This window comes from Oncorhynchus masou, unplaced genomic scaffold (genome assembly GCF_036934945.1).
Source record: "Oncorhynchus masou masou isolate Uvic2021 unplaced genomic scaffold, UVic_Omas_1.1 unplaced_scaffold_1173, whole genome shotgun sequence".
Taxonomy (NCBI): domain Eukaryota; kingdom Metazoa; phylum Chordata; class Actinopteri; order Salmoniformes; family Salmonidae; genus Oncorhynchus; species Oncorhynchus masou.
The window spans coordinates 52783-78273 of record NW_027001493.1 but is presented as its reverse complement, the minus strand read 5'-3'; the positions used below and the strand labels follow the sequence as shown (position 1 = coordinate 78273).

The 25491-nt window shown below is 47.5% G+C and overlaps 1 protein-coding gene across 1 annotated transcript in view; it reads right to left on the bottom strand.

Annotated features, from left to right (window-relative positions):
• Window positions 1–4292: 4292 nt before the first annotated feature.
• Window positions 4293–25491, bottom strand: part of LOC135529509 (cyclic AMP-responsive element-binding protein 5-like) — a 72843-nt gene continuing 51644 nt past the window's right edge. Inside the window, exons 4-6 of the mRNA XM_064958199.1 lie at window positions 10288–10515; window positions 6654–6762; window positions 4293–4541 (exon numbers count right to left, since the gene is read on the bottom strand). Of these exons, the coding sequence (XP_064814271.1) occupies window positions 4387–4541; window positions 6654–6762; window positions 10288–10515 (492 nt within the window). The 3' untranslated portion in view covers window positions 4293–4386. The remainder of the gene's footprint in view (window positions 4542–6653; window positions 6763–10287; window positions 10516–25491) is intronic.

The following is a 25491-nucleotide window of genomic DNA, read 5'->3' as shown; positions in this document are numbered from 1 at the left end:
ATAGACAGCGACATGATGTCTCTCTAGCTCACCTGTCTGTAGAGCTGCTTGGCTCACTCCTACTAAAGGATGTAGTCATAGGTACTACTAGTCCTGCTGAAGTATCAACATGTTCAGGGAAAAGTGGAGTTTCTCCCAGACACTGAACTCACTACCCTGTCTCTTATGTCCGCCTGTACAGTTTAGAATCCCCTCCACTAATGGTTTAGGTTTGGATATGGGGAGCGTAAACTGATCCCAGATCAGTGCTAACTAAGGGGTGACTTGAGCAAGCATGACAGAGTTGTGGTCAAAACTAAAGTGAATATTGAGCGTTCCTACTGGTTAGGGCTATTGGAAGATGTGTTGATGGAAAACACACACACACACACCTACACAGAGACAGACAGACAGACACACACACACACACACAGACACACACACACACAGACACACACACACAGACATGTCAGCCGGTCTGTGGGAGAGCTGGGTTGGAGCTAGAATGGAGAGGTTAGACTGAAGGTCAGCTTTTTCCTCCCTGGTCAGTCAGCCAGCTGGTTTTGCCCTTACAGACTAAACTCCCTGACAACACACTGGTTCTCTGTAGGTCAGTTGGTAGAGCATGACACTCGCAACAACAGGATAGTGGGTTTGATTCCCGTGACCATCCACACATAAAGAATGTATACATGACTACGTGGTTTGAATAAAGACCTCTGCTAAATGGCATAAAAACACACCAACAGCAGACACACAGTGTCCATCAACGCTACACTCACTGAGACTGGGGGAACGATGATTTATAAAGGCTTGCTAGCTCAATGGAAAAGTTCATGATGATTAAAAAGTATTTGAAACAATTGACATTCCACTTAGTAATAAAAAAAGACAAGTTCAGGCACATTGTGATGTTTTGGAAAACATTCGGCTAAAACTGCTGAGCCTCGTTAGAGATGGTTGTAAGACCTTTGCATTATAAAGGGATAGAAACTCAGCCAATCGTTCTTCAACTGTCAAACACACACTGACAGTCAGACTACAAAAGCATAGACTCAATCAACTATCTCATTTACATTTACATTTAAGTCATTTAGCAGACTATCTCTCTCTATATGTCTCCTACAGTATGACAACCCCAGCTGACATATTGAGGCAGACAGAGGACAAGGCTCATATCTGGAATGTTCAGGTCATTTGGAATGTGCCGCTGATTCTGGAAGCCTGGCTGCAGCAACACTAGAACTACACCGAAGGAGATGTCTCTTAAAGCTTTACTTGGTCCTGGAGAGTGGAGGAGACGGGTCAGGGGTCAGCCTCCAGGAGAGTGGAGGAGACACGGGTCAGGGGTCAGTCTCCAGGAGAGTGGAGGAGACAGGGGTCAGGGGTCAGCCTCCAGGAGAGTGGAGGAGACACGGGTCAGGGGTCAGCCTCCAGGAGAGTGGAGGAGACAGGGGTCAGGGGTCAGCCTCCAGGAGAGTGGAGGAGACAGGGGTCAGGAGTCAGCCTCCAGGAGAGTGGAGGAGACGGGTCAGGGGTCAGCCTCCAGGAGAGTGGAGGAGACGGGGATCAGCCTCCAGGAGAGTGGAGGAGACAGGGGTCTGCCTCCAGGAGAGTGGAGGGGTCAGGGGTCAGCCTCCAGGAGAGTGGAGGAGACACGGGTCAGCCTCCAGGAGAGTGGAGGAGACGGGTCAGGAGTCAGCCTCCAGGAGAGTGCAGGAGACAGGGGTAAGCCTCCAGAAGAGTGGAGGAGACAGGGGTCAGCCTCCAGGAGAGTGCAGGAGACAGGGGTAAGCCTCCAGAAGAGTGGAGGAGACAGGGGTAAGCCTCCAGAAGAGTGGAGGAGACAGGGTCAGCCTCCAGGAGAGTGGAGGAGTCAGGGGTCAGCCTCCGAGAGAGTGCAGTAGACAGGGGTCAGTCTCCAGGAGAGTGGAGGAGACAGGGGTCAAGGGTCAGCCTCCAGGAGAGTGGAGGAGACGGGGTTCAGCCTCCAGAAGAGTGGAGGAGACAGGGTCAGCCTCCAGGAGAGTGGAGGAGTCAGGGGTCAGCCTCCGAGAGAGTGGAGGAGTCAGGGGTCAGCCTCCGAGAGAGTGGAGGAGTCAGGGGTCAGTCTCCAGGAGAGTGCAGGAGACAGGGGTCAGCCTCCAGGAGAGTGCAGGAGACAGGGGTAAGCCTCCAGAAGAGTGGAGGAGACAGGGGTCAGGGGTCAGCCTCCAGGAGAGTGCAGGAGACAGGGGTAAGCCTCCAGAAGAGTGGAGGAGATGGGTCAGCCTCCAGGAGAGTGCAGGAGACAGGGGTCAGCCTCCTGGAGAGTGGAGGAGACAGGGGTAAGCCTCCAGGAGAGTGGAGGAGACAGGGGTAAGCCTCCAGAAGAGTGGAGGAGACAGGGGTAAGCCTCCAGAAGAGTGGAGGAGACAGGGGTCAGCCTCCAGAAGAGTGGAGGAGACAGGGGTAAGCCTCCAGAAGAGTGGAGGAGACAGGGGTCAGCCTCCAGAAGAGTGGAGGAGACAGGGGTCAGCCTCCAGGAGAGTGCAGGAGACAGGGGTAAGCCTCCAGAATTGTGGAGGAGACAGGGGTCAGCCTCCAGGAGAATGGAGGAGACAGGGGTCAGGGGACAGCCTCCAGGAGAGTGGATGAGACAGCGGTCAGGGGACAGCCTCCAGGAGAGTGGATGAGACAGCGGTCAGGGGACAGCCTCCAGGAGAGTGGAGGAGACAGAGGTCAGGGGTCAGCCTCCAGAGCTGCCTCGGCTAGCTGGTATCACAGTGCAGGGCAATATGGCTGATAGAACAACAATACTAGGATGTATTGCTTCAATTTGAACATATTCTCAACACCGTTCAATCTTTCATTACATGTAACGCCCTCTAAATGGCATTGATGGGTTGCTAGGGTAACAGTCAGGGTCCTTTCTAGAAAAAGAGCATAATTCAATAGAAACGCCAGATTCCGGTAGGTAACTAAGTAATAGCATATCATGGCAACAGTTCGACTTGGTTAAAAACAACAACATCAACAACGTGGAGGCAGTAGCATCCCACACACTTTCTTAGCTAAGCATCTGATCAAGTACCTGACACTACATACCCTGTATGTTACACATGAAACCAGAACATTGCACTATTCAACACAGTAACTATCTGACACATACTTATCTGACAGTGGTACTCAGACTCAATCTCTGCTAGTCAATCCATCAGTCACAAGCACACATACAAGATAATCATCCCAAATGGCATTTACTCATAAGGCTCTGGTCAAAGGTAGTGGCCTTTATAGAGGAAAATGTTCTATTTGAGACACAGACATAGTCACAGAGGTGACGTTAGGGAGGGTCACAGAGGTGACGGTCTGAGGCTCATGTCCCGTTGCTGTGTCACCACAGTGACCCGGTGGGGGTGTCGGTCTAACAGAGGTATGACATCACAAAAACTCCACACGGGTTAATGCTGCATGAATTGCAAAACTCCCTTTCAACTAAAGTACAAATTTAAAATAGATAAAAAACATGAGACAAAAATAGAAGACAAACAAGAACGAAGACAAACCCAGAGAACACATATTAGTTAAAAAGGTCTATAAAAATACTACTATAGCTACGGTAGAAAGAGCAGCCCTGCAAGCCTCCGAGGTTTCTCTTCAGAGGTTTCTCTCCAGGGGTTTCTCTCCAGAGGTTTCTCTCCAGAGGTTTCTCTCCAGAGGTTTCTCTCCAGAGGTTTCTCTCCAGAGGTTTCCCTCCAGAGGTTTCTCTCCAGAGGTTTCCCTCCAGAGGTTTCTCTCCAGAGGTTTCTCTCCAGAGGTTTCTCTCCAGAGGTTTCTCTCCAGAGGTTTCCCTCCAGAGGTTTCCCTCCAGAGGTTCCTCTCCAGAGGTTTCTCTCCAGGGGTTTCTCTCCAGAGGTTTCCCTCCAGAGGTTTCCCTCCAGAGGTTTCCCTCCAGAGGTTTCCCTCCAGAGGTTTCTCTCCAGAGGTTTCCCTCCAGAGGTTTCTCTCCAGAGGTTTCTCTCCAGAGGTTTCTCTCCAGAGGTTTCTCTCCAGAGGTTTCTCTTCAGAGGTTTCCCTCCAGAGGTTTCTCTCCAGAGGTTTCTCTGGACCTGGTCCTGGAGATGGAGGCAGTGTGTGATGCCGCCCGTCCCGTACTGACAGACAGACAGACAGACAGCCCTCAGAGAGCCAGGGAAGGGGGGTTAGACCAGGGATGGGATGGGGTTGGGGCTGGGGGTACGGGTTGGGAGCTGGGGGTACGGGTTGGGGGCTGGGGGTACAAGTTGGGGGCTGGGGGTACAAGTTGGGGGCTGGGGGTACAAGTTGGGGGCTGGGGGTAGGGGTTGGGGGCCGGGGGTACAGTTTGGGGGCTGGGGGGTACAGACTGGGGGGGGGGGGTACTTGTAGTCTCTCTCTGTCTTGTCTCTAGTGGATGGGGTTGATGTCTGTGCGGTGGTTGGGCAGGCCGTGCACAGTGCTGCCCCCTACAGCTGTGCTGGAGGTGGTGATGTTGTTGTGCTGGATGACCTGCTGCTGGGAGCAGGCTGGGGCCGGGCTGCCTGCTGGACTGCTGTCTGGACCTGAGGGGAGGAGGACAACACACAGGGTGAGAGGACGATTGGCAATTGTGTGTGTGTGTGTGTGTGTGTGTGTGTGTGTGTGTGTGTGTGTGTGTGTGTGTGTGTGTGTGTGTGTGTGTGTGTGTGTGTGTGTGTGTGTGTGTGTGTGTGTGTGTGTGTGTGTATCAACATGAATGGGTGTGTAGTGAACATGAAACCCTCAATAGAACAACTCTCTCTAGATGTCTGTTTATCTAAACAAACACGGTCCAACAGTTAAAAACCTCTTAATTTTCACCAAATATAGAACTGTTACATTTCTATGTGCAGTATAACCCACTGAGCGTTGTGTTTTCCAACCAAACATGTATTATCCTCCTTTCAGACCAGCAGAATGAGGCGCGTTGAAAGCGCCTCGGCTTCGGCATGTTTGTTGCCTGTCTGAAAGGTTACACTGCAGCTGTTTAAAAGCCTCCACGAAACCTTTCGTTCTGAAGCACCACTGAACGGGCTGCCGCTTCTGAAGCCGGGCTAACATCCATCACTAGGCAACCAGAACTGTCAATCAAATGATCTCCATCTGCCTGCGCTCAGACCAGTCGCTCCTAAGAAAAGTACTTTGAAGTTTGTTAAGTGCATTTAGTAGAAAGAAAACACATGTACCACAAAAAACTGCAGAAAAACAAAAGCACGTTTTTTTATTTAACCAAGTCAATTAAGAACAAATTCTTATTTTCAATGACGGCCTAGGAACAGTGGGTTGACTGCCTTGTTCAGGGGCAGAACAAATTTTTACCTTGTCAGCTCAGGGATTCGATCTTGCAACGCTTCGTTTACAAGTCCAACACTCTAACCACTAGGCTACCTGCCGCCCCATCAATCAATGTTTATTGTTGTCAGGGAAACAATAGAACATTCTATGCTGGAGCAGAATTCTACTGTCTGAAAAGGTAGACGCTTTGTAAATTGTCTGAAAGGTTATCAATTATCCACCCATTACTGTAGCTGCATCCTATGTATGAAAGGGTCAAATAAACATGCATTTTAAAACTTTTTTATCCCTTTGAAAACATGTTTGATACATTTTCACAACATACTAGGAGTGACATCTGTACACAGACAGACTGGGCTTATCAATGCAAGTCTCTCCCAGTCAGTCAGCCCAGTCTACTCACCCTCTAAACAAGCAGCCAGTGAGAGCAGGGCAGTGTGAGGGGAAGTGAGCCTGCTTTTCCCCTGTCTGTCTGCTGAAGCCTCACAGCACAGGGAGAAGGCAGAAGGCCCTATCCATATCAGAGGGTGGGGTTCTGATGTCATAGTCTGCTGCTGTGGAACAGTCCAATAACCAGCAGGGGGACCGGGACCAGCGGGACTGAACATGGGAGTCTGGAGTCTGACATCTTTTTTTCAGTGGAATCTCTGCAGCGACCTGTGGTTTAGTTCTATGACTCCGGTCCACTTCTGATGGAAAAACAGGCCTCATATTCTGGGGTTGTGATGACCAGTACCAGACTTCCAGGCCGGGTGGTATCCTCGTGCCTCTCTCCCCCATCCATGAAACAGCGTGGCTGCTGCCAGCATCCGTGCACCCTGTGTGATACACATGGCTGGATCCATATGTCCTCATAGTGCGGTGAGTGTGGGACAGGATGTCTTGACTGTCACCACCCTGGACTGGGCACCCTAACCTCAGGACTGCTTCTAACTCATACACACAGACACTGTATGGCTGGAGAACTGGGAAGGTTCTCTATGCAGGTTCAGCTGCACACTAATGATACGGCACAGGGATGTGTGTGTGTGTGTTTCGGGGTTTTGCTTGTTTGTGTGTGTGTGTGTTTTGGGGTTTTGTGTGTGTGTGTTTCGGGGTTTTGCTTGTTTGTGTGTGTGTGTGTGTTTTGGGGTTTTGCTTGTTTGTGTGTGTGTGTGTGTTTTGGGGTTTTGTGTGTGTGTGTGTGTTTCGGGGTTTTGCTTGTGTGTGTGTTTTGGGATTTTGTGTGTGTGTGTTTTGGGGTTTTGTGTGTGTGTATGTGTATGTTTTGGGGTTTTGTGTGTGTGTTGGTGTGTGTGGGTATGGGTGTGTGGTGTGTGTGTGTGTGTGCGTGTGTGTGTGCGTGCAAACAAGCTACTCACTGAGGTAACCTTGGGAGTCTTTCTGCAGAGTGGTGATGGGGCAGTCTTTATGGGTGAGGAGGAGCTGCTTGAGTTGGGTCACCTCGTTCTTCAGCATGGTCACCTCATTCTGACAACAAGCAATCAATCAAATGTGTTTAATAAAGCCCCTTTTACATCAGCAGTTTCCATAAAGTGCTTTACAGTTACCCACTGACACACATTTTGAGCACAATAAGAGAGATTTACTGTTAGCTGGACTGAGTGATTATCTTTGCTTGGTCAATAAATTCTGCTTTTTTTGTTGTTGAATTGATTCTTTATAAAAGGAAAATAGCTTGTTTAAGCCTCACTGCAAAACTCACAATAAACATTCTGCATCAATATTGCGATTAAGAGTATTATCATTGCTAAAACCATGTACAATTACAGGATTAAGATTTCAATCTTAATTGGAATTTAACAAAACTATGACAAATAAATTAACCAGCTCGTTGTTAGGAATGTCAAAAGACAGACATCATTTCAGGGGCTGGTTTTGATTTATGGTTGAAAATTGTCTGTATCTCTGAGTGTCTGCCTCCTAGAACTACAACCAGCCCCTACAGAACAACAGAACGAACTACAACAAGCCCCTACGGAACAACAGACTGGACTACAACAAGCCCCTACGGAACAACAGACTGGACTACAACAAGCCCCTACGGAACAACAGACTGGACTACAACAAGCCCCTACAGAACAACAGACTGAACTACAACAAGCCGCTACGGAACAACAGACTGGACTACAACAAGCCCCTACGGAACAACAGACTGGACTACAACAAGCCCCTACGGAACAACAGACTGGACTACAACAAGCCCCTACGGAACAACAGACTGACTACAACAAGCCCCTACGGAACAACAGACTGGACTACAACAAGCCGCTACGGAACAACAGACTGGACTACAACAAGCCCCTACGGAACAACAGACTGGACTACAACAAGCCCCTACGGAACAACAGACTGGACTACAACAAGCCCCGACGGAACAACAGACTGGACTACAACAAGCCCCTACGGAACAACAGACTGGACTACAACAAGCCCCTACGGAACAACAGACTGGTCTCCAACAAGCCGCTACGGAACAACAGACTGAACTACAACAAGCCCCTACGGAACAACAGACTGAACTACAACAAGCCCCTACGGAACAACAGACTGGACTACAACAAGCCCCTACAGAACAACAGACTGAACTACAACAAGCCCCTACGGAACAACAGACTGAACTACAACAAGCCGCTACGGAACAACAGACTGGACTACAACAAGCCCCTACGGAACAACAGACTGGACTACAACAAGCCCCTACGGAACAACAGACTGGACTACAACAAGCCCCTACGGAACAACAGACTGAACTACAACAAGCCCCTACGGAACAACAGACTGGACTACAACAAGCCCCTACGGAACAACAGACTGGACTACAACAAGCCCCTACGGAACAACAGACTGAACTACAACAAGCCCCGACGGAACAACAGACTGGACTACAACAAGCCCCTACGGAACAACAGACTGGACTACAACAAGCCCCTACGGAACAACAGACTGGACTACAACAAGCCCCGACGGAACAACAGACTGGACTACAACAAGCCCCTACGGAACAACAGACTGGACTACAACAAGCCCCTACGGAACAACAGACTGGACTACAACAAGCCCCTACGGAACAACAGACTGGACTACAACAAGCCCCTACGGAACAACAGACTGGACTACAACAAGCCCCTACGGAACAACAGACTGGACTACAACAAGCCCCTACGGAACAACAGACTGGACTACAACAAGCCCCTACGGAACAACAGACTGGACTACAACAAGCCCCTACGGAACAACAGACTGGACTACAACAAGCCCCTACGGAACAACAGACTGAACTACAACAAGCCCCTACGGAACAACAGACTGGACTACAACAAGCCCCTACGGAACAACAGACTGAACTACAACAAGCCCCTACGGAACAACAGACTGGACTACAACAAGCCCCGACGGAACAACAGACTGGACTCCAACAAGCCCCTACGGAACAACAGACTGAACTACAACAAGCCCCTACGGAACAACAGACTGGACTACAACAAGCCCCTACGGAACAACAGACTGGACTACAACAAGCCCCGACGGAACAACAGACTGGACTACAACAAGCCCCTACGGAACAACAGACTGGACTACAACAAGCCCCTACGGAACAACAGACTGGACTACAACAAGCCCCTACGGAACAACAGACTGACTACAACAAGCCCCTACGGAACAACAGACTGAACTACAACAAGCCCCTACGGAACAACAGACTGGACTACAACAAGCCCCTACGGAACAACAGACTGAACTACAACAAGCCCCTACGGAACAACAGACTGGACTACAACAAGCCCCTACGGAACAACAGACTGGACTACAACAAGCCGCTACGGAACAACAGACTGATCTACAACAAGCCCCTACGGAACAACAGACTGGACTACAACAAGCCCCGACGGAAGCCCCATCTTTACTACTGGACTACAACAAGCCCCTACGGAAGCCCCATCTTTACTACTGGACTACAACAAGCCCCTACGGAACAACAGACTGGACTACAACAAGCCCCTACGGAACAACAGACTGAACTACAACAAGCCCCTACGGAACAACAGACTGGACTACAACAAGCCCCTACGGAAGCCCCATCTTTACTACTGGACTACAACAAGCCATTGAAAGTGTTTGGTCTTCATGATCTGAACTATAGATAAGCAGAGACGTGAGGAAAACAACTATTGGTAGAGTTGGAGAAAGAAAGTCTTTTTTTAAATTTTACCTTTATTTTACTAGGCAAGTCAGTTAAGAACAAATTCTTATTTTCAATGACAGCCTAGGAACAGTGGGTTAACTGCCTGTTCAGGGGCAGAACGACAGATTTGTACTTTGTCAGCTCGGGGATTTGAACTTGCAACCTTCCGGTTACTAGTCTAACGCTCTAACCACTAGGCTACCCTGCCGCCCGTCTGGGTTGGAGATGGGTGCTACCTAACTTTTACAAGAGATGAACAGCATTCAATTCACTAAACTTTATTTGGAATGCTGTACACAGTGGTGCAGGCACGAACACAGATGGAGCTCTAGGGGTGCTGGAGCATCTGGCCTTTTGCCCTCTTATGAAAAAAAAGGTCCAAATGATTCAAATCTAATTTTATTGGTCACATACACATATTTAGCAGATGTTATTGCAGGTGTAGTGAAATGCAGTTTTTTCAAACAAATGACTTTGTATGAAATGTTTAGTGTCTTTTCAGGGAAGGGGGCAGCTGCAGGTCGCCCCAGTCAGTAGCAGAACAAGTGTTTTCCCTCTGAGCACCTGCCCCATCAAAGGTGTGTGGCCCTGCAGTGGAGAACTTATTTACTACATCTCCCTGCTTTTTGAACATAGAAGTCTAATGTGAAGACCTACAACACGTCCCAAATAGCACCATATTCCCTATATAAGCTCACTACTTTTGACCAGAGCTCTATGGGCCCTATGGGCCCTGGTCAAAAGTAGTGCATTAAATAGGGACTAGGGTGCCATTTGCGACATAACCATCTCGTCCACATATATCCTACCAGAAGCTGCATGTTGGTCTGGGTCAGCTCTTCAGCCTTCTTCTCCAGTGACACCACCCATACTTTCCTCTTCTGTCTGCATCGCGTGGCCGCCGCTCGGTTTCTCTCCAGAAACTTCCGCCGCCGTTCGTCAGGGTCCTCGTCTACCGTCCGCCTGCGGCGCCCACCGCTAGGGGTCGGAGACTGCATCGTCTGGCTCGGCTGCATCTGCTGGGCCGCCGGCGACAACTAGAGAGACAGAGAGAGAGAGAGACCGAGAGAGAGAGGGACCGAGAGAGAGAGGGACCGAGAGAGAACAAGGTCACACACACAAATGGAAAGGGAAAGGAAATGGGGACACCTAGTCAGTTGTACAACTGAATGCCTTCAACTGAAATGTGTCTTCTGCATTTACAGGTCACTAACAAGGACTTCAACTATGTCTCATTTCCATGTTTCATCTACCCTAACATCTCGTGAAAGTCTTAACCTCGCTGAATTGGTTGTACCCTCCTGGTTCTTACTTCTACTCTACCTGTTTAAAGTCACTATTCACAGTCCCTACTCTGCCTGTTTAAAGTCACTATTCACAGTCCCTACTCTACATGTGTAAAGCCACTATTCACAGTCCCTACTCTACATGTGTAAAGCCACTATTCACCGTCCCTACTCTACATGTGTAAAGCCACTATTCACAGTCCCTACTCTACATGTGTAAAGCCACTATTCACAGTCCCTACTCTACATGTGTAAAGTCACTATTCACAGTTCCTACTCTACATGTGTAAAGTCACTATTCACAGTCCCTATTCTGCCTGTTTAAAATAACTATTCACAATCCCTACTCTACCTGTTTGAAATCACTATTCACAGTCCCTACTCTACATGTGTAAAGCCACTATTCACAGTCCCTACTCTACATGTGTAAAGTCACTATTCACAGTTCCTACTCTACATGTGTAAAGTCACTATTCACAGTCCCTATTCTGCCTGTTTAAAATAACTATTCACAATCCCTACTCTACCTGTTTGAAATCACTATTCACAGTCCCTACTCTACATGTGTAAAGCCACTATTCACAGTCCCTACTCTACATGTGTAAAGCCACTATTCACAGTCCCTACTCTACATGTGTAAAGCCACTATTCACAGTCCCTACTCTACATGTGTAAAGCCACTATTCACAGTTCCTACTCTACATGTGTAAAGTCACTATTCACAGTCCCTACTCTACATGTGTAAAGTCACTATTCACAGTCCCTACTCTGCCTGTTTAAAATAACTATTCACAATCCCTACTCTACCTGTTTGAAATCACTATTCACAGTCCCTACTCTGCCTGTTTTAAAGTCACTATTCACAGTCCCTACTCTGCCTGTTTAAAGTCACTATTCACAGTCCCTACTCTGCCTGTTTAAAGTCACTATTCACAGTCCCTACTCTACATGTGTAAAGCCACTATTCACAGTCCCTACTCTACATGTGTAAAGCCACTATTCACAGTCCCTACTCTGCCTGTTTAAAGTCACTATTCACAGTCCCTACTCTACATGTGTAAAGCCACTATTCACAGTCCCTACTCTACATGTGTAAAGCCACTATTCACAGTCCCTACTCTACATGTGTAAAGCCACTATTCACAGTCCCTACTCTACATGTGTAAAGCCACTATTCACAGTCCCTACTCTACAGGTGTAAAGTCACTATTCACAGTTCCTACTCTACATGTGTAAAGTCACTATTCACAGTCCCTACTCTGCCTGTTTAAAATAACTATTCACAGTCCCTACTCTACCTGTTTGAAATTACTATTCACAGTCCCCACTCTACCTGTTTGAAATCACTATTCACAGTCCCTACTCTACCTGTTTGAAATCACTATTCACAGTCCCTACTCTACCTGTTTGAAATTACTATTCACAGTCCCTACTCTACCTGTTTGAAATTACTATTCACAGTCCTTACTCTACCTGTTTGAAATCACTATTCAAAGTCCCTACTCTACCTGTTTGAAATTACTATTCACAGTCCCTACTCTACCTGTTTGAAATCACTATTCACAGTCCCTACTCTACCTGTTTAAAATCACTATTCACAGTCCCTACTCTACCTGTTTGAAATCACTATTCACAGTCCCTACTCTACCTGTTTAAAATCACTATTCACAGTCCCTACTCTACCTGTTTGAAATCACTATTCACAGTCCCTACTCTACATGTGTAAAGCCACTATTCACAGTCCCTACTCTACATGTGTAAAGTCACTATTCACAGTTCCTACTCTACATGTGTAAAGTCACTATTCACAGTCCCTACTCTGCCTGTTTGAAATCACTATTCACAGTCCCTACTCTACCTGTTTGAAATCACTATTCACAGTCCCTACTCTACATGTGTAAAGCCACTATTCACAGTCCCTACTCTACATGTGTAAAGTCACTATTCACAGTTCCTACTCTACATGTGTAAAGTCACTATTCACAGTCCCTACTCTGCCTGTTTGAAATCACTATTCACAGTCCCTACTCTACCTGTTTGAAATCACTATTCACAGTCCCTACTCTACATGTGTAAAGCCACTATTCACAGTCCCTACTCTACATGTGTAAAGTCACTATTCACAGTTCCTACTCTACATGTGTAAAGTCACTATTCACAGTCCCTACTCTGCCTGTTTGAAATCACTATTCACAGTCCCTACTCTACCTGTTTGAAATCACTATTCACAGTCCCTACTCTACATGTGTAAAGCCACTATTCACAGTCCCTACTCTACATGTGTAAAGTCACTATTCACAGTTCCTACTCTACATGTGTAAAGTCACTATTCACAGTCCCTACTCTGCCTGTTTGAAATCACTATTCACAGTCCCTACTCTACCTGTTTGAAATCACTATTCACAGTCCCTACTCTACATGTGTAAAGCCACTATTCACAGTCCCTACTCTACATGTGTAAAGTCACTATTCACAGTTCCTACTCTACATGTGTAAAGTCACTATTCACAGTCCCTACTCTGCCTGTTTGAAATTACTATTCACAGTCCCTACTCTACCTGTTTGAAATTACTATTCACAGTCCCTACTCTACCTGTTTGAAATCACTATTCACAGTCCCTACTCTGCCTGTTTGAAATTACTATTCACAGTCCCTACTCTACCTGTTTGAAATTACTATTCACAGTCCCTACTCTACCTGTTTAAAATCACTATTCACAGTCCCTACTCTACCTGTTTGAAATCACTATTCACAGTCCCTACTTTACATGTGTAAAGCCACTATTCACAGTCCCTACTCTACATGTGTAAAGTCACTATTCACAGTTCCTACTCTACATGTGTAAAGTCACTATTCACAGTCCCTACTCTACCTGTTTGAAATCACTATTCACAGTCCCTACTCTACCTGTTTAAAGTCACTATTCACAGTCCCTACTCTGCCTGTTTGAAATCACTATTCACAGTCCCTACTCTACATGTGTAAAGTCACTATTCACAGTCCCTACTCTACATGTGTAAAGTCACTATTCACAGTCCCTACTCTACCTGTTTGAAATTACTATTCACAGTCCCTACTCTACCTGTTTGAAATCACTATTCACAGTCCCTACTCTACCTGTTTGAAATCACTATTCACAGTCCCTACTCTACATGTGTAAAGCCACTATTCACAGTCCCTACTCTACATGTGTAAAGTCACTATTCACAGTCCCTACTCTACCTGTTTGAAATTACTATTTACAGTCCCTACTCTACCTGTTTGAAATCACTATTCACAGTCCCTACTCTACCTGTTTGAAATCACTATTCACAGTCCCTACTCTACATGTGTAAAGCCACTATTCACAGTCCCTACTCTACATGTGTAAAGCCACTATTCACAGTCCCTACTCTACATGTGTAAAGTCACTATTCACAGTCCCTACTCTACCTGTTTGAAATTACTATTCACAGTCCCTAATCTACCTGTTTGAAATCACTATTCACAGTCCCTACTCTACCTGTTTAAAGTCACTATTCACAGTCCCTACTCTGCCTGTTTGAAATCACTATTCACAGTCCCTACTCTATCTGTTTGAAATCACTATTCACAGTCCCTACTCTACCTGTTTAAAGTCACTATTCACAGTCCCTACTCTACCTGTTTGAAATCACTATTCACAGTCCCTACTCTACATGTGTAAAGTCACTATTCACAGTCCCTACTCTACATGTGTAAAGTCACTATTCACAGTCCCTACTCTACCTGTTTGAAATTACTATCCAGAGCCACTTCCCTAAAAAAACTAAATTATGCCTATGCCACGTGCCCTCCCCCTCCCCTCCACTTCTTCTCCATCTGAGGGCGTCAGTCAGCCAGCCAGCCAGCCAGCCAGTCAGTCAGTCAGCCAGTCAGTCAGTCAGTCAGCCAGTCAATCAGTCAGGAGTAGGTGGGTGAGTGAGTGAGTAACTGGACTGATTTACAGAGCAGCCCTGCCCGCCTTGTTAAAGAAGTGTCAGGACAGCGTTTTCCAACGCCCACCTCCACTCAGCCTAACCCTCACAGACACACAGTCAGAAAGAGCCTGCTTTGCTTTCTAAAACCCCTCAGTTTGCCCACTGACTGGTCCTGACATATACTTGGCATGGGGCAAGTGCTTTCAGTCCTCAGATCATTAGCGTTTTCAGGAGGATGGTGGAAAATACAAGTTGTTCTGATGGCAGCTGTGTATACAGCCAGTGTTGTTGTAATGTTTTAACGGTAGAGAAGGATATCTTTGGAACATACATGGGGGGTCCTAATGGCTCAACAGTCAAATATACATTAAGGGTCTTAGTTAACCTTTGGCCTTATTGTAATTTACATGACTAACTTCCATGTCAACATCACAATATCAGTCCTGGGACAAATGTTTGAATCAATGTCAAATATAGGTGAAAACCAAAGACAATAACAATATGTATTGTTAGTTGATGCTTGGCTGTGTGTTCTGTCAGCTCTCCATGACTAGTGCTAATAACCCAGGCCAGTCTTATAGGTCTGTACATTATCCTAAACAAACAACCCTGGAACATGTGACCACTGGACTGACTGAAGCCCTGGTCTGTACATTATCCTAAACATACAACCCCTGGAACATGTGACCACTGGACTGACTGACTGAAGCCCTGGTCTGTACATTATCCTAAACATACAACCCCTGGAACATGTGACCACTGGACTGACTGACTGAAGCCCTGGTCTGTACATTATCCTAAACATACAACCCCTGGAACATGTGACCACTGGGCTGACTGACTGAAGCCCTGGTCTGTACATTATCCTAAACATACAACCCCTGGAACATGTGACCACTGGACTGACTGACTGAAGCCCTGGTCTGTACATTATCCTAAACATACAACCCCTGGAACATGTGACCACTGGACTGACTGACTGAAGCCCTGGTCTGTACATTATCCTAAACATACAACCCCTGGAACATGTGACCACTGGACTGACTGACTGAAGCCCTGGTCTGTACATTATCCTAAACATACAACCCCTGGAACATGTGACCACTGGACTGACTGACTGAAGCCCTGGTCTGTACATTATCCTAAACATACAACCCTTGGAACATGTGACCACTGGGCTGACTGACTGAAGCCCTGGTCTGTACATTATCCTAAACATACAACCCCTGGAACATGTGACCACTGGACTGACTGAAGCCCTGGTCTGTACATTATCCTAAACATACAACCCCTGGAACATGTGACCACTGGACTGACTGAAGCCCTGGTCTGTACATCATCCTAAACATACAACCCCTGGAACATGTGACCACTGGACTGACTGACTGAAGCCCTGGTCTGTACATTATCCTAAACATACAACCCCTGGAACATGTGACCACTGGGCTGACTGACTGAAGCCCTGGTCTGTACATTATCCTAAACATACAACCCCTGGAACATGTGACCACTGGACTGACTGACTGAAGCCCTGGTCTGTACATTATCCTAAACATACAACCCCTGGAACATGTGACCACTGGGCTGACTGACTGAAGCCCTGGTCTGTACATTATCCTAAACATACAACCCCTGGAACATGTGACCACTGGACTGACTGAAGCCCTGGTCTGTACATTATCCTAAACATACAACCCCTGGAACATGTGACCACTGGACTGACTGAAGCCCTGGTCTGTACATTATCCTAAACATACAACCCCTGGAACATGTGACCACTGGACTGACTGAAGCCCTGGTCTGTACATTATCCTAAACATACAACCCCTGGAACATGTGACCACTGGACTGACTGAAGCCCTGGTCTGTACATCATCCTAAACATACAACCCCTGGAACATGTGACCACTGGACTGACTGAAGCCCTGGTCTGTACATTATCCTAAACATACAACCCCTGGAACATGTGACCACTGGACTGACTGACTGAAGCCCTGGTCTGTACATTATCCTAACCCTACAACACCTGGAACATGTGACCACTGGGCTGACTGACTGAAGCCCTGGTCTGTACATTATCCTAAACATACAACCCCTGGAACATGTGACCACTGGACTGACTGAAGCCCTGGTCTGTACATTATCCTAAACATACAACCCCTGGAACATGTTGTGACCACTGGACTGACTGAAGCCCTGGTCTGTACATTATCCTAAACATACAACCCCTGGAACATGTGACCACTGGGCTGACTGACTGAAGCCCTGGTCTGTACATTATCCTAAACATACAACCCCTGGAACATGTTGTGACCACTGGACTGACTGACTGAAGCCCTGGTCTGTACATTATCCTAACCCTACAACACCTGGAACATGTTGTGACCACTGGACTGACTGAAGCCCTGGTCTGTACATTATCCTAACCCTACAACACCTGGAACATGTTGTGACCACTGGACTGACTGACTGAAGCCCTGGTCTGTACATTATCCTAAACATACAACCCCTGGAACATGTGACCACTGGACTGACTGACTGAAGCCCTGGTCTGTACATTATCCTAAACATACAACCCCTGGAACATGTTGTGACCACTGGGCTGACTGACTGAAGCCCTGGTCTGTACATTATCCTAACCCTACAACACCTGGAACATGTTGTGACCTCTGGACTGACTGAAGCCCTGGTCTGTACATTATCCTAACCCTACAACACCTGGAACATGTTGTGACCACTGGACTGACTGACTGAAGCCCTGGTCTGTACATTATCCTAACCCTACAACACCTGGAATATGTTGTGACCACTGGACTGACTGAAGCCCTGGTCTGTACATTATCCTAACCCTACAACACCTGGAACATGTTGTGACCACTGGACTGACTGACTGAAGCCCTGGTCTGTACATTACCCTAACCCTACAACACCTGGAACATGTTGTGACTACTGGACTGACTGAAGCCCTGGTCTGTACATTATCCTAACCCTACAACACCTGGAACATGTTGTGACCACTGGACTGACTGAAGCCCTGGTCTGTACATTATCCTAACCCTACAACACCTGGAACATGTTGTGACCACTGGAGTGACTGAAGCCCTGGTCTGTACATTATCCTAACCCTACAACACCTGGAACATGTTGTGACCACTGGACTGACTGAAGCCCTGGTCTGTACATTATCCTAACCCTACAACACCTGGAACATGTTGTGACCACTGGGCTGACTGACTGAAGCCCTGGTCTGTACATTATCCTAACCCTACAACACCTGGAACATGTTGTGACCACTGGACTGACTGACTGAAGCCCTGGTCTGTACATTATCCTAACCCTACAACACCTGGAACATGTGACCACTGGGCTGACTGACTGAAGCCCTGGTCTGTACATTATCCTAAACATACAACCCCTGGAACATGTGACCACTGGACTGACTGAAGCCCTGGTCTGTACATTATCCTAAACATACAACCCCTGGAACATGTTGTGACCACTGGACTGACTGAAGCCCTGGTCTGTACATTATCCTAAACATACAACCCCTGGAACATGTTGTGACCACTGGACTGACTGACTGAAGCCCTGGTCTGTACATTATCCTAACCCTACAACACCTGGAACATGTTGTGACCACTGGACTGACTGACTGAAGCCCTGGTCTGTACATTATCCTAAACATACAACCCCTGGAACATGTGACCACTGGACTGACTGAAGCCCTGGTCTGTACATTATCCTAACCCTACAACACCTGGAACATGTTGTGACCACTGGACTGACTGACTGAAGCCCTGGTCTGTACATTATCCTAAACATACAACCCCTGGAACATGTGACCACTGGACTGACTGACTGAAGCCCTGGTCTGTACATTATCCTAAACATACAACCCCTGGAACATGTGACCACTGGACTGACTGAAGCCCTGGTCTGTACATCATCCTAAACATACAACCCCTGGAACATGTGACCACTGGACTGACTGAAGCCCTGGTCTGTACATTATCCTAAACATACAACCCCTGGAACATGTTGTGACCACTGGACTGACTGACTGAAGCCCTGGTCTGTACATTATCCTAACCCTACAACACCTGGAACATGTTGTGACCACTGGACTGACTGAAGCCCTGGTCTGTACATTATCCTAACCCTACAACACCTGGAACATGTTGTGACCACTGGACTGACTGACTGAAGCCCTGGTCTGTACATTACCCTAACCCTACAACACCTGGAACATGTTGTGACTACTGGACTGACTGAAGCCCTGGTCTGTACATTATCCTAACCCTACAACACCTGGAACATGTTGTGACCACTGGACTGACTGAAGCCCTGGTCTGTACATTATCCTAACCCTACAACACCTGGAACATGTTGTGACCACTGGAGTGACTGAAGCCCTGGTCTGTACATTATCCTAACCCTACAACACCTGGAACATGTTGTGACCACTGGACTGACTGAAGCCCTGGTCTGTACATTATCCTAACCCTACAACACCTGGAACATGTTGTGACCACTGGGCTGACTGACTGAAGCCCTGGTCTGTACATTATCCTAACCCTACAACACCTGGAACATGTTGTGACCACTGGACTGACTGACTGAAGCCCTGGTCTGTACATTATCCTAACCCTACAACACCTGGAACATGTGACCACTGGGCTGACTGACTGAAGCCCTGGTCTGTACATTATCCTAAACATACAACCCCTGGAACATGTGACCACTGGACTGACTGAAGCCCTGGTCTGTACATTATCCTAAACATACAACCCCTGGAACATGTTGTGACCACTGGACTGACTGAAGCCCTGGTCTGTACATTATCCTAAACATACAACCCCTGGAACATGTTGTGACCACTGGACTGACTGACTGAAGCCCTGGTCTGTACATTATCCTAACCCTACAACACCTGGAACATGTTGTGACCACTGGACTGACTGACTGAAGCCCTGGTCTGTACATTATCCTAAACATACAACCCCTGGAACATGTGACCACTGGACTGACTGACTGAAGCCCTGGTCTGTACATTATCCTAAACATACAACCCTGGAACATGTGACCACTGGACTGACTGACTGAAGCCCTGGTCTGTACATTATCCTAAACATACAACCCTGGAACATGTGACCACTGGACTGACTGACTGAAGCCCTGGTCTGTACATTATCCTAAACATACAACCCCTGGAACATGTTGTGACCACTGGGCTGACTGACTGAAGCCCTGGTCTGTACATTATCCTAACCCTACAACACCTGGAACATGTTGTGACCTCTGGACTGACTGAAGCCCTGGTCTGTACATTATCCTAACCCTACAACACCTGGAACATGTTGTGACCACTGGACTGACTGACTGAAGCCCTGGTCTGTACATTATCCTAACCCTACAACACCTGGAATATGTTGTGACCACTGGACTGAAGCCCTGGTCTGTACATTATCCTAACCCTACAACACCTGGAACATGTCGTGACCACTGGGCTGACTGACTGAAGCCCTGGTCTGTACATTATCCTAACCCTACAACACCTGGAACATGTTGTGACCACTGGACTGACTGAAGCCCTGGTCTGTACATTATCCTAACCCTACAACACCTGGAACATGTTGTGACCACTGGACTGACTGACTGAAGCCCTGGTCTGTACATTATCCTAACCCTACAACACCTGGAACATGTTGTGACCACTGGACTGACTGAAGCCCTGGTCTGTACATTATCCTAACCCTACAACACCTGGAACATGTTGTGACCACTGGGCTGACTGACTGAAGCCCTGGTCTGTACATTATCCTAACCCTACAACACCTGGAACATGTTGTGACTACTGGACTGACTGAAGCCCTGGTCTGTACATTATCCTAACCCTACAACACCTGGAACATGTTGTGACCACTGGGCTGACTGACTGAAGCCCTGGTCTGTACATTACCCTAACCCTACAACACCTGGAACATGTTGTGACTACTGGACTGACTGAAGCCCTGGTCTGTACATTATCCTAAACATACAACCCCTGGAACATGTGACCACTGGACTGACTGAAGCCCTGGTCTGTACATTATCCTAAACATACAACCCCTGGAACATGTTGTGACCACTGGACTGACTGAAGCCCTGGTCTGTACATTATCCTAAACATACAACCCCTGGAACATGTTGTGACCACTGGACTGACTGACTGAAGCCCTGGTCTGTACATTATCCTAACCCTACAACACCTGGAACATGTTGTGACCACTGGACTGACTGACTGAAGCCCTGGTCTGTACATTATCCTAAACATACAACCCCTGGAACATGTTGTGACCACTGGACTGACTGAAGCCCTGGTCTGTACATTATCCTAAACAAACAACCCTGGAACATGTTGTGACCACTGGACTGACTGACTGAAGCCCTGGTCTGTACATTATCCTAACCCTACAACACCTGGAACATGTTGTGACCACTGGACTGACTGACTGAAGCCCTGGTCTGTACATTATCCTAAACATACAACCCCTGGAACATGTGACCACTGGACTGACTGACTGAAGCCCTGGTCTGTACATTATCCTAAACATACAACCCCTGGAACATGTGACCACTGGACTGACTGACTGAAGCCCTGGTCTGTACATTATCCTAAACATACAACCCCTGGAACATGTGACCACTGGACTGACTGACTGAAGCCCTGGTCTGTACATTATCCTAAACATACAACCCCTGGAACATGTTGTGACCACTGGGCTGACTGACTGAAGCCCTGGTCTGTACATTATCCTAACCCTACAACACCTGGAACATGTTGTGACCTCTGGACTGACTGAAGCCCTGGTCTGTACATTATCCTAACCCTACAACACCTGGAACATGTTGTGACCACTGGACTGACTGACTGAAGCCCTGGTCTGTACATTATCCTAACCCTACAACACCTGGAATATGTTGTGACCACTGGACTGAAGCCCTGGTCTGTACATTATCCTAACCCTACAACACCTGGAACATGTCGTGACCACTGGGCTGACTGACTGAAGCCCTGGTCTGTACATTATCCTAACCCTACAACACCTGGAACATGTTGTGACCACTGGACTGACTGAAGCCCTGGTCTGTACATTATCCTAACCCTACAACACCTGGAACATGTTGTGACCACTGGACTGACTGACTGAAGCCCTGGTCTGTACATTATCCTAACCCTACAACACCTGGAACATGTTGTGACTACTGGACTGACTGAAGCCCTGGTCTGTACATTATCCTAACCCTACAACACCTGGAACATGTTGTGACCACTGGGCTGACTGACTGAAGCCCTGGTCTGTACATTACCCTAACCCTACAACACCTGGAACATGTTGTGACTACTGGACTGACTGAAGCCCTGGTCTGTACATTATCCTAACCCTACAACACCTGGAACATGTTGTGACCACTGGACTGACTGAAGCCCTGGTCTGTACATTATCCTAACCCTACAACACCTGGAACATGTTGTGACCACTGGACTGACTGAAGCCCTGGTCTGTACATTATCCTAACCCTACAACACCTGGAACATGTTGTGACCACTGGGCTGACTGACTGAAGCCCTGGTCTGTACATTATCCTAACCCTACAACACCTGGAACATGTTGTGACCACTGGACTGACTGACTGAAGCCCTGGTCTGTACATTATCCTAACCCTACAACACCTGGAACATGTGACCACTGGGCTGACTGACTGAAGCCCTGGTCTGTACATTATCCTAAACATACAACCCCTGGAACATGTGACCACTGGACTGACTGAAGCCCTGGTCTGTACATTATCCTAAACATACAACCCCTGGAACATGTTGTGACCACTGGACTGACTGAAGCCCTGGTGTGTACATTATCCTAAACATACAACCCCTGGAACATGTTGTGACCACTGGACTGACTGACTGAAGCCCTGGTCTGTACATTATCCTAACCCTACAACACCTGGAACATGTTGTGACCACTGGACTGACTGAAGCCCTGGTCTGTACATTATCCTAACCCTACAACACCTGGAACATGTTGTGACCACTGGACTGACTGACTGAAGCCCTGGTCTGTACATTATCCTAAACATACAACCCCTGGAACATGTGACCACTGGACTGACTGACTGAAGCCCTGGTCTGTACATTATCCTAAACATACAACCCCTGGAACATGTGACCACTGGACTGACTGAAGCCCTGGTCTGTACATCATCCTAAACATACAACCCCTGGAACATGTGACCACTGGACTGACTGAAGCCCTGGTCTGTACATTATCCTAAACATACAACCCCTGGAACATGTGACCACTGGACTGACTGACTGAAGCCCTGGTCTGTACATTATCCTAACCCTACAACACCTGGAACATGTGACCACTGGGCTGACTGACTGAAGCCCTGGTCTGTACATTATCCTAAACATACAACCCTGGAACATGTGACCACTGGACTGACTGAAGCCCTGGTCTGTACATTATCCAAAACAAACAACCCCAGGAACATGTGACCACTGGGCTGACTGACTGAAGCCCTGGTCTGTACATTATCCTAAACATACAACCCTGGAACATGTTGTGACCACTGGACTGACTGACTGAAGCCCTGGTCTGTACATTATCCTAACCCTACAACACCTGGAACATGTTGTGACCACTGGGCTGACTGACTGAAGCCCTGGTCTGTACATTATCCTAACCCTACAACACCTGGAACATGTTGTGACCACTGGACTGACTGACTGAAGCCCTGGTCTGTACATTATCCTAAACATACAACCCCTGGAACATGTGACCACTGGACTGACTGACTGAAGCCCTGGTCTGTACATTATCCTAAACATACAACCCCTGGAACATGTGACCACTGGACTGACTGACTGAAGCCCTGGTCTGTACATTATCCTAAACATACAACCCCTGGAACATGTGACCACTGGACTGACTGACTGAAGCCCTGGTCTGTACATTATCCTAAACATAAAACCCCTGGAACATGTTGTGACCACTGGGCTGACTGACTGAAGCCCTGGTCTGTACATTATCCTAACCCTACAACACCTGGAACATGTTGTGACCTCTGGACTGACTGAAGCCCTGGTCTGTACATTATCCTAACCCTACAACACCTGGAACATGTTGTGACCACTGGACTGACTGACTGAAGCCCTGGTCTGTACATTATCCTAACCCTACAACACCTGGAATATGTTGTGACCACTGGACTGAAGCCCTGGTCTGTAAATTATCCTAACCCTACAACACCTGGAACATGTCGTGACCACTGGGCTGACTGACTGAAGCCCTGGTCTGTACATTATCCTAACCCTACAACACCTGGAACATGTTGTGACCACTGGACTGACTGAAGCCCTGGTCTGTACATTATCCTAACCCTACAACACCTGGAACATGTTGTGACCACTGGACTGACTGACTGAAGCCCTGGTCTGTACATTATCCTAACCCTACAACACCTGGAACATGTTGTGACCACTGGACTGACTGAAGCCCTGGTCTGTACATTATCCTAACCCTACAACACCTGGAACATGTTGTGACCACTGGGCTGACTGACTGAAGCCCTGGTCTGTACATTATCCTAACCCTACAACACCTGGAACATGTTGTGACTACTGGACTGACTGAAGCCCTGGTCTGTACATTATCCTAACCCTACAACACCTGGAACATGTTGTGACCACTGGGCTGACTGACTGAAGCCCTGGTCTGTACATTACCCTAACCCTACAACACCTGGAACATGTTGTGACTACTGGACTGACTGAAGCCCTGGTCTGTACATTATCCTAACCCTACAACACCTGGAACATGTTGTGACCACTGGACTGACTGAAGCCCTGGTCTGTACATTATCCTAACCCTACAACACCTGGAACATGTTGTGACCACTGGAGTGACTGAAGCCCTGGTCTGTACATTATCCTAACCCTACAACACCTGGAACATGTTGTGACCACTGGACTGACTGAAGCCCTGGTCTGTACATCATCCTAAACATACAACCCCTGGAACATGTGACCACTGGACTGACTGAAGCCCTGGTCTGTACATTATCCTAAACATACAACCCCTGGAACATGTGACCACTGGACTGACTGACTGAAGCCCTGGTCTGTACATTATCCTAACCCTACAACACCTGGAACATGTGACCACTGGGCTGACTGACTGAAGCCCTGGTCTGTACATTATCCTAAACATACAACCCCTGGAACATGTGACCACTGGACTGACTGAAGCCCTGGTCTGTACATTATCCTAAACATACAACCCTGGAACATGTTGTGACCACTGGACTGACTGAAGCCCTGGTCTGTACATTATCCTAAACATACAACCCCTGGAACATGTGACCACTGGGCTGACTGACTGAAGCCCTGGTCTGTACATTATCCTAAACATACAACCCCTGGAACATGTTGTGACCACTGGACTGACTGACTGAAGCCCTGGTCTGTACATTATCCTAACCCTACAACACCTGGAACATGTTGTGACCACTGGGCTGACTGACTGAAGCCCTGGTCTGTACATTATCCTAACCCTACAACACCTGGAACATGTTGTGACCACTGGACTGACTGACTGAAGCCCTGGTCTGTACATTATCCTAAACATACAACCCCTGGAACATGTGACCACTGGACTGACTGACTGAAGCCCTGGTCTGTACATTATCCTAACCCTACAACACCTGGAACATGTTGTGACCACTGGACTGACTGAAGCCCTG